At 56.8% G+C, this 10178-nt stretch overlaps 1 protein-coding gene across 2 annotated transcripts in view; it reads left to right on the top strand.

Annotated features, from left to right (window-relative positions):
- Crhr1 (corticotropin releasing hormone receptor 1) overlaps window positions 1-8995 on the top strand; it is a 51939-nt gene extending 42944 nt beyond the window's left edge. For both annotated transcript variants that reach the window (XM_004655106.3, XM_004655110.2), the window contains 9 exons: window positions 740-846; window positions 1479-1599; window positions 1789-1942; window positions 2168-2228; window positions 5244-5316; window positions 5588-5673; window positions 5865-6000; window positions 6210-6251; window positions 6636-8995. In XM_004655106.3, coding sequence (XP_004655163.1) covers window positions 740-846; window positions 1479-1599; window positions 1789-1942; window positions 2168-2228; window positions 5244-5316; window positions 5588-5673; window positions 5865-6000; window positions 6210-6251; window positions 6636-6776 — 921 coding nt within the window. In that variant the 3' untranslated portion in view covers window positions 6777-8995. The remainder of the gene's footprint in view (window positions 1-739; window positions 847-1478; window positions 1600-1788; window positions 1943-2167; window positions 2229-5243; window positions 5317-5587; window positions 5674-5864; window positions 6001-6209; window positions 6252-6635) is intronic.
- Window positions 8996-10178: the final 1183 nt, after the last annotated feature.

Below are 10178 nucleotides of genomic sequence, written 5' to 3' on the forward strand. Positions count from 1 at the left end.
AGCACTTTCCTAGCATGCATGAATTCTTGGGTTCCTGGGTTCAGCCCTGGGAAAGAAGGAAGGGAGGAAGAAGGGCTTCTGTTCACTTGGAGCATTCTCGGGGTCCTGAGAACTGAAACCTGGAGAGGGGCTTGTGTGTTTCTTGTTGTTTTCCAAGGTAGAGTATTACTCTAGCGCAGGCTGATCTGGAACTCTGTAGTTCCAAGCTGGCCTTGAACTCACCGATCCTCCTACCTCTGCTTCCTGGGCGTCGGGATTAAAGGTGTGCGCCACCACGCCCCTGGGCTCAGGTCTGTGTGTGTTTCTAATGATTTGCTTCCTGGCCATGGCTCTTCCCTCCCCTGGAAAATAGCAGCAGACTACAGCCAAGGGACTCAGGGGTAACCAGGCAATTGGGAACTTGAGTCAGAAGTGGATGAAAAAATAGGGGACCTGCAGGGCGGGCCTGAGATTTTGTACACACTGGGACCCCTAACGTCTGGACAGAGTGGGATGCTGGGAAACGCTGAGCCTGAGCGCCCCGTGGGATGTGGGTGCCAAACAACCCCTATGTGTTCAACAGCACGGTGCAGACGATAGCGCCTGGATTCCGGGGCGGCACTTGACCCACAGGGTCTTGGAGGAGCCACTGGCCTTGTTGCTTAATACCTACCCGGGGCCCTCACCCCGAGCTGCTGGGTCCAGCGGACGCCGAGGCACAGCTGGGCAGAGCCTCACCTCTCCCCTCTCTCTGCCTCAGAAAAAGAGCAAGGTGCACTACCACATTGCCGTCATCATCAACTACCTGGGCCACTGCATCTCCCTGGTGGCCCTCCTGGTGGCCTTTGTCCTCTTTCTACGGCTCAGGTGAGAAGGCTGAGGCACCGCTTCCTGCTGTCCCTGGGACTCCCTGCAGGGGAAGAGTAAGGTGCGGACAAGGCTCCAGGATAGGGTGCTGCCCCTCCTCCTGGCCGCAGGGAAGGCCCAGCATGCGTGGAAGTCTCGGGCCTCTGGGGACCTCTGACAGAGCCACTTCTGTCCCTTCCTAGCAGCTGCTGGGGCGTGGGGGCAGAGTAGAGGGAAACAAAGCCAAACCTCAGCAGTGTCAGATGCGCGTAGACTGGTGTGCACACCCCCGTCTGGGGTGACCAGGCAGGTGGAGCCCCAGAAGCGAGGATTTCCCATGTTCAGGTTCATATGTACCCACAGGCCAGTGGTCAAACCAGGCTGGGGGCAGGCGGAGGCAGGAGGGAGAGGCTGAGAGAAGGCCCGTCCGCTAGCTGGAGCCCAGTGGATGGAGCGAGGTCCCCAGTGAGGAGGCTCTGCCAGGAGCCGATGTCCGGCGTGGCCACAGGGAAAAGGCGCACAGGGAAACCTCACCAGTCAGTCCGGCTCCCGTCGAGCCTCAGTACCCCAGCCGTGTACCGGAGGTGACAATGCCAGCGCCTGGCCTCACCCCTCTCCTGCCACTGTCACCCCCCTCCCCCCCCGTGCTTCAGGAGCATCCGGTGCCTGAGAAACACCATCCACTGGAACCTCATCTCGGCCTTCATCCTGCGCAACGCCACCTGGTTCGTGGTGCAGCTCACCATGAGCCCAGAGGTCCACCAAAGCAACGTGGTGCGTCTCAACAAGAGAAGCAGGCGGGGGCCCGAGCCCAGGCTCACAGGGGCCCCAGCAGACAGGCCTGGTGTCTACCAAGCACAAGCGGGATTCCCACGAGGGCTCAGGGTGGGACACCATCACTGGCCGCCCCCCGCCCCCCCCCCCCCCCCCGCCGCAGCTCATTGCTGTTTCTGATGGAGACAGGGCTGGTGCAGGCTGGTGACGGCTGCTTACAACTATTTCCACGTGACCAACTTCTTCTGGATGTTTGGTGAGGGCTGCTACCTGCACACGGCCATCGCGCTCACCTACTCCACCGACCGGCTGCGCAAGTGGATGTTTGTCTGCATCGGCTGGGGTGAGCTGGCCAGCTCCCGCCCTGCCCGGCCTCACCCACACGTGTGCTAGCGGACGTCGACCTTTCTTGGGGGGTGGGGGTGGAGTGGTAGGATCATGGAGAAGGGGGCGTGAGTTCAGCTCCCTGAGACCCCCGTGGCCTAGGTTGTCCCGGAGCCCTCCAGGTTTCACGTGCTCCCTCCCATTTCCCGGCTAACGGGTTCAGTGACAGCCCGTCTCTCCCCAGGTGTGCCTTTCCCCATCATTGTGGCCTGGGCCATCGGGAAGCTGTACTACGACAATGAGAAGTAAGTCACCTCCTTGCCCTTCCCGAGCCACAAGATCCAAACTGCCAGCCTGGCTCTGCCGGCGCCCCGCGGCGTCCTTGGACCAGTCTGCTCTCCTGGCAGGACCTGGCTCCAGCAGCTTCAAAGGCACAGAACTGGCTACTGGCCTCGAGTCCAGTGGTCTGATCAGTGCTCTTGCCAGAGGTAGACCTGGATAGGCAGGGCCCTGGTCTGTTATCTCTCTGGAGCTTTTAAAAAATATTTAAGGGCTGGGGAGATGGCTTAGCGGTTAAGCGCTTGCCTGTGAAGCCTAAGGACCCCGGTTCGAGGCTTGGTTCCCCAGGTCCCACGTTAGCCAGATGCACAAGGGGGCGCACGCGTCTGGAGTTCGTTTGCAGAGGCTGGAAGCCCTGGCGCGCCCATTCTCTCTCTCCCCCTCTATCTGTCTTTCTCTCTGTGTCTGTCGCTGTCAGATAAATAAATAAATAAAAATATTTAAAAAAAATATTTAAGAGAGAGAGAGAGAGAAAACAAACGGGCGCACCAGGGCCTCTAGCCACTGCAAACACATGTGCCACACGTGCATCTGGCTTACATGGGTACTGGGGAATCAAACCTGGGCACTTAGGCTTCACAGGCATGCACCTTAACCACTAAGCCATCTCTCCAGCCCTTTCTGGAGCTTTCCCTAGAACAAGCCCCAGAACCAAGCGGCCCACGTTCTCAATGGCTCTATTACTGAATAACTAACTATGTGACCTTGGGCTAATTTCTGCATTTGCCTTGTCTGCAAAATGGGCATCCTTGGGGCTGGAGAGATGGCCCAGTGGGTGAAGTGGTTGCCATGAGTTTGGATCCCCAGTACCCATGTAGAAGCCAGGTGTGGCGGCACACGCCTGTGATCCCAGTGCTGGGGAGGTGGAGACAAGAGGGAGGTGGGCTAGCCTAAAAAAAAAAAAAATCAACTGAGAAAGACTTTTGATGTCAACCTTTGGCCTGCACATGCAGACACATTTGCACATACATGTGCATCTACATACATCCATACCACACACACACATACATAAGGAAAAAGAAAAAATAGGTATCCTTGTAGCCGCACCCAGCTCTGAAGGCTGTGGTGGAAGAGACGTGCAGTAAGAGGTTGACTGAGCACGTGGAACAGGGCCGGCACCCAGCAAACCCCACGTAGACGTTCTCTGCTGGCACTGAGATGCGCTTTACAAGAATATCACACAGGCTTAGTGGGAACTGGTCCATTGGTTCTTAGAGGTCTGGGATTCTTTGTGAAGGAGACTTGTGCATTCCCAGTCACCCTTGAGCCCGCTTCTCAGCTGTTCCTCACGAAAATCACCAGGGAAGCTCTAGAAAGAACCACACTGCAGAAAGTGATCTGCCGCGGGTCCTGGGCACCACCACGTTTTGGGGTTTTTTTGGTGTTTTGTTTTGTTTTGTTTTGTTTTTTGTCCCAAGGTAGGGTCTCGCTGTAGCCCAGGCTGATCTGGGAGAATTCACTCTATACTCTCAGTGTGGCCTCGAACTCACAGCAATCCTCCTACCTTTGCCTCCTGTGCGCTGGGATTAAAGCCATGTGCCACCACACCCGGCTTTTTTTTTTTTTTAACCCTGCCCAGGTGGTTCCAATGAGCAACTAAGATTGAGAACTTCAGTGGCAGAAAGCGCCATCTGTCTGGGGCAGAAGCCAGGATCTTTGCCAAATGAGTGTTCCCAGGACCCAGCTGTGCAGTGGGTTCTGGTGGTCAGGCACCTCCATCGCAGCGGCAGCCCCCTTCCCAGGCTGCACAAGGAGCCTGGGAAATTATCTTCCACACTCAGAAGGGTGACCCCTACCCCCGTCTTAGGCCTGGAGGCTCAGCCAGGAGGGTAGATAACAGGCTGCAGGGAACCAGTTGACTAATAGGTGTGGGAGGTGCCTTTAATCCCAGCACTCGGGAGGCAGAGGTAGAATTGCCATGAGTTCGAGACCACCCTGAGACTCCATAGTGAATTCCAGGTCAGCCTGGGCCAGAGTGAGACCCTACCTGAGGGGCGGGGGGGGGGGGCGGGGGGGGGAATGGAAAAGATCTGGGCTGGAGGCTTGGTCTGAATAGCTCTGAAGCGCCACCACGTGGTCACATGCAGAGACTGCCGCAGCATCAGAAGCCTTCTAGGACCTGGCTCTCAGACAGTGGTGTTTGACCTACATGGTGTTTTGTAAAATCCAGATTTTACAGGCATCATTAAAAAAAGAGGGCCGGGAACGTGGCTCAGGGAACATTAAAAGAAGGGGTCTGGGAAGATGGCTCAGAGGTTAAAGGTGTTTGCTTGAAAAGCCTACAGACTCAGGTTCAAGTCCCAAGTTACTCAAATAAGCCAGACACGCATATCTGGTGTTTGCAGCAGCAAGAAGCCCTGGAAAACACACACTCGCACACGCAAATACATAATGTTTGTAAAGAATCAGGTTTCACATACATGCTTCACATTGTGGTGTATAGAACCATCATGAGATCCAGCCACTGCAGGTCTATTGGGCCACAAGGACACGGTTTACCCTGAGCCTTCCAGTCCGTGGCTCTTGCTGGAGGCGCCTCAGAAGGATGCAAAGGGGGGCTTTGCCCCTTGTCCCAGGTGGCACCTGGGACACTCCCCAGTCGCAGGCAGTCCAATGGAGTCTGACAGAAATTGGTAACTGCTGGGCACCCATTCACGTGGCACCCCGCTGAGCATGCCCGGCCACTGCCAGGGGACTTAATGAAACAGTGCTGAGCCAAACCTGATACCAAGCCTTTGCCACAGGCCTCCCCTCCACAGTGCTTGCTCCACCTTCACATCCCGTAGCTATCCACTTTGCAGGTGGCATCACTGAGACACTGGAGTGGCACCGGCTAGCTTGGCCCTCGCTCGGGGGCTGGAACTGAGCACCCCTATCTCGGCTGATGGGCCTAGTCCTATCCTGGCTGAGAACTGCCCCGTCCAGTGCCACTGGAGAGACCCAGCTGACCCCTCCCTTCCCCTCCCGGTGTGGATTTCTAGGTGCTGGTTTGGCAAACGCCCTGGGGTGTACACTGACTACATCTACCAGGGGCCCATGATCCTGGTCCTGTTGGTAAGAGCCTGGGGAGCAGCGGCAGAAGACGGGCCGCCATGGGGAGACAGTCTGCTTGTGAGCAGAACGGATCCTGTGCCTAGGCGTGGGGCCTCCCAAAGAGAAAACCTGGGTCCAGGAGTGTGCGGGTGTCAAAGAGGGACAGCGGGTGGGACACCAGAGCCAGGACTCGAGGGGACTGAGAACCCGGCCTGTCCCCCCCCCCCGCCCCTCGTGTCCCCCACACATGCCCGCCACCCTGTCCCACCCTGCTGCTGTGCTCACATTGCAGATCAACTTTATCTTCCTCTTCAACATCGTCCGCATCCTCATGACCAAACTCCGGGCGTCCACCACGTCTGAGACCATTCAGTACAGGTACCTGGCTTCCTGGGGCTTTCAGAGGCCCTCTTGAGCCAGATTGCCTTGTCCCCACCCCAGGGCAGGCCGGCCCCCTTCAAACTGAAGCTCCTCCTGCCTGGGACCTGTCTCCCTCTTCCTGTGCTAGCAGCCCCTCCCCTCCTGGGTGGCCTGTGACCCCATCCTCGGCCTCGCCCCTCGCCTCCTAGGAAGGCTGTGAAGGCCACTCTGGTGCTGCTGCCCCTCCTGGGCATCACCTACATGCTGTTCTTTGTTAACCCCGGGGAGGATGAAGTGTCCCGAATCGTCTTCATCTACTTCAACTCTTTCCTGGAGTCCTTCCAGGTACCAGTACTTCCTCTGCAACCCGGCCCAGCCGCCTCCAGCCTCCTGCAGCGGCGGGGTCAGGTCTGCACTGTGACGGCGGCGGGCCTTCCTCCAGCACAGACCTGCAGGATCGGGAGGCTGGAGGCGGCCCAGACTGGCGCTGGGGTGCGGTGGTGGGGGGGGGGTCCTCGCCTGCCTCTGACCCAGCCTCGTCCACTAACCCGCAGGGCTTCTTCGTGTCTGTGTTCTACTGTTTCCTCAACAGCGAGGTGAGGACCCCGGGGGCTGGGAACTGCCCCTTTCTTGCCTCCATCAGCCAAGGCCTGGCTCTTCTCCCTGGTCCTAGGGCCCCCTCCACCTCCCTGGGATGATGGTGGGAACCCCGGGGAGTCTCTGCCCGTGTTCCCCTGCGCCCAAGAGAACCAGCCCCTCCTCTGCCCTCAGGCCAGGCCTAGGGGACTGAAAGCAAAGGCCTCCATGAGAAAAAGGTGCCCCTTTTTCACTTGAAAATAATTGGCCCAACAGCAGTGGTGGTGGCATTTGGGCCGCATAGGGGCCAATGCGCCACACAGCTGCTTGTGGGCCAAGGGCAGGGAGGATGCGCGTCTTCGGGAGATCCCCGTCAGACTTCACGCATCGTCCTGCGTCCACAGGTCCGCTCTGCCATCCGGAAGCGGTGGCATCGATGGCAGGACAAGCACTCCATCCGAGCCCGCGTGGCCCGCGCCATGTCCATCCCCACCTCCCCTACCCGCGTCAGCTTCCATAGCATCAAGCAGTCTACGGCCGTCTGAGCTGCAGGCCACAAAGTGGCCCCCGAAACCTGTGGCTGGAGAGATGCTTGCTGGCCAGGTCTGGGGAGGCAGCGCGCCTTCTCATTCCTCCCACCGGGCAGTGGGCCAGGAAACCTGGGAGCCCTCCCTCTCCGGTGGACAGGAGCCCCATAGCCCTGGCTGGACCCAGAGCCTCTGGCCTCCCACTGCCCATCCTCTTGGGAAAATAAAAATGGGAAGTGGGATGAAGATGTGGAGCTGGAAACCCCACAGGAGCTCAGGGAACCCTGAACGAGCTGTGTTCTCCCAGAGCGCAGCAAGCAGCCCACTAGAGATCTCGAGCCCTGAGCCGCTGTGGAGAAGCCATGCACTGCCCCAGGGCTTCATGGGAAACTCATGACAGCGTCGGAGCACCATGATGCCTCAGTCCTTAGTGATGCCTTTGGACACTACTTAAACCAGTGTCACATGGTCTGGTCAGGAACCTTTGAAGACAGCATTAGAAATTGGTGACATCATCAGACATCACTCTGCCTCACCAGAAACTGCCCCAAGCCTCCAGAGCACTGGCATGGTGGCACTGCCCCTGGGAAGCCCTGCTGTGCCGCCCCGTGCCCTTGGCCTTTACTGCGCTGCAGGCCACCCCCGCTTTCCTGCACTTGTCCACGGAGGGCAGCGGCTCCCTCGCACAGACTCCTGCCCCCTTCTGCCCTGGGGTCTCCCAGCGAGGGGAACTGGGCCCTGCCTTTGGGTAGGGAGAGGGCCCTGGAGCCCAGCCTGCTGGCTTTGGGGACAGGCTCAGCAGCTGAGCAAAGGGAGGAGGAACATCTCTGGATCCAGAAAGGTGACTCCTGGAACAACTAGCTGGCGGAGCTGCTCCTCACGGGCATGGAAGGGCTCAGCCCTGGTTATGTCAGAGGGCTGGGCAGCCACCACAGGGCGGGAGAGGAGCGATGTAAATAATAATATTTATCTTTTCAAACGCCTTTGTGAAGGCCTGCGCTCTGCTGGGGCTGGAGGAGGGCTGCCTGAGAAGCGGCCTTCAAGAGACCCTGTTTGTGGGGCTGGCGATACGGGGTCAAGGGACTTGAAGAGTAGATAAGTGTGACCGGCCTGGTTATCCAGGGACAGCTTTTGGTGAGGAGGGGAGACCGATGGAGAAGGGCCATAGATTATTGACGCAGAGTGGCAGCCCAAGCAAAGGTGTGGCAATAGGACTGGGTGGTCTAGAGTGCGCCCCAAGCCCAGGGAGGAGAAGTGAGCAGCAGCTAGCAAACCGGAGAGGCTGAGCAGCCAGAACACTCCCGGCCGGAGGCCTTCCACAGACGAGCAGACCTTGAGACGAGGCTGATTCTAGGGCAAAGTCGAGGCAGGATGAGAGAGGAGTGAAGCCTGCAGGGAGGGCAGTGGGCAAGGGCAGGTGACACCCTGGCACTGTGGAGCTCTGACTGCTGCTAAGGAAGCTGGAGCAGGGCCCGGGGTGCTTATCTGCCAACCCCCGTCACTCCACCACTGGCTGGTTGAGGGCGGCTCCAGGGACATCAGTTCACCCGGCATTTCTCACCTTCGGGCTGCCACAGGGTCAGGCTGAACACCCCGCAGGCCCCGGGAAGCCAGCATGCACTGGCCCAGGAACACTGTGGGGACAGGTGGAGTACTGGGTCCCCATGAGAACCTCAGTGGCCCCTGGACCTTGCCTCTAAGTCTCTGGTCAGGAAAGAGGAACTCCTGTTCAAAAAATCCCTTGTGCATGTACACACACACGTGTGTACATAATGTGTGTACACATGTACACACACAGCTGCATCAAGAACATGTGAGGACACCAGGATCAGACTGAAATGGCTGTGGTCCCAAGAGCTCCTGCTGAAGGAGTGGGGGTCCCATGAATAAAGACAAACTGACATGAGTACCTATTCACCAAACCCTGTGCCCCTAAGTAGAGCTGGGGGTGGGAGACCCCGGGAACTCCAGGGTGGGCATAGCTGATGGCTTTCAGAGTAGTTCTGGAGTGGAATTGGGGGTGGATGGCTGATGAGCAGAACTTGGAAATTGTACCCCCAATCCCTCTCAGCATCCTGCAGGGTTCTTTTTCCAGAGACTTCCACCCAGGTGAGATGCATCAGGGCTCATGAATCTTCCTAGGGTGAATTCCCAGGAAGAACCAGTTAGTAAAGCAAAGTTGGAGACGTTATTAAAAAGTTCAAGGAGGAAAAAAAAAAAAAAAGTTCAAGGAGGGGCTGGAGAGGTGACTCAGTGGTTAAGTGGTTAAGGTGCTTGCCCACAATGCCTAACAACTGGAGTTCGATTCCCCAGTACCCACATAAAGCCAGATGCCTCACACAGAGGTGCATGCATGTGGAATTCGTTTGCAGCGCCTAGAGGCTCTGATGTGCCCATTTCCTCTCTCTGCCAGGCGTGGTGGCACACACCTTTAATCTCAGCACTCGGAAGATCAAGGTAGGGAGGATTGCTGTGAGTTTGAGGCCAGCTTTGAATTACATAGTGAAATGGAAAACAGTACCAGGAGAAGTGCTTCAGGAAAAAAGAAAGAAAATGCACACCTCATAAAACTGGTGGGGTCCCCTAGAGTCCCACATCATATATGTGTGTGTGTGTGTAGGTGTGTGCATATACATACATATATATATATGGCATATGCATCCTTGTGGCTTTCTAAAAGTTGCCAAGAAACCACTCCTCCCTTATCTTTAATATTGTCTATAGAATGATCAAGATTTTTTTCCCAGCAAATAATTTTTTTTTGTTTTTTCCAGGTAGGGTCTCACTCTAGCCCAGGCTGACCTGGAATTCACTATGGAGTCTCAGGGTAGCCTCGAACTCATGGCAATCCTCCTATCACTGCCTCCCAAGTGCTGGGATTAAAGGTGTGTACCACCACGCCCAGCAGCAAATAAATTTTTAAGATGTATTTTCCAGGGATATTATTGAGTTGTAGGAGAGGAAACACTGGGGACTTTTAAAGTTACAGACTATTTTGTCCTAAGTAAGCACACTTTATTTATTGCCTTTAACAATATGTTTTTAGGAAAACATAGAACTTCTCTGTGGCCCATCTGGTCTTATCATTATCAGTGACACCTCAAGTTTCCTGTTTTTATTGGCAGAAAGGGCAAGCTGGATCCTGGAATGATGGACCATTTTCTTCCCAAGTCAGCATCATGCCCTTGCCCTCCCCGGTACCTCCTTCGGGTTGCTTAATTTCCCCTGCGTCGGGGGAGGCAAGGAACCTTGGCCCTCCCAGCTGGCTGGAGGGACCTGAAGTGACTGAGCCTTTTCCCCAGAGCAGCAGTGAGAGAGCCAGTCCCTCCCTGCCGGGCTGAGGGCGCATCCCACTCATGAAGGCTGAGGGCTTGCGGATGTCAGAGAAGCCTGGAGGGCTGCCCGCGGGCAGGGCAGCTC

The sequence above is a fragment of the Jaculus jaculus genome, chromosome 9 (genome assembly GCF_020740685.1).
Source record: "Jaculus jaculus isolate mJacJac1 chromosome 9, mJacJac1.mat.Y.cur, whole genome shotgun sequence".
In the NCBI taxonomy this organism is placed as follows: Eukaryota; Metazoa; Chordata; class Mammalia; order Rodentia; family Dipodidae; genus Jaculus; species Jaculus jaculus.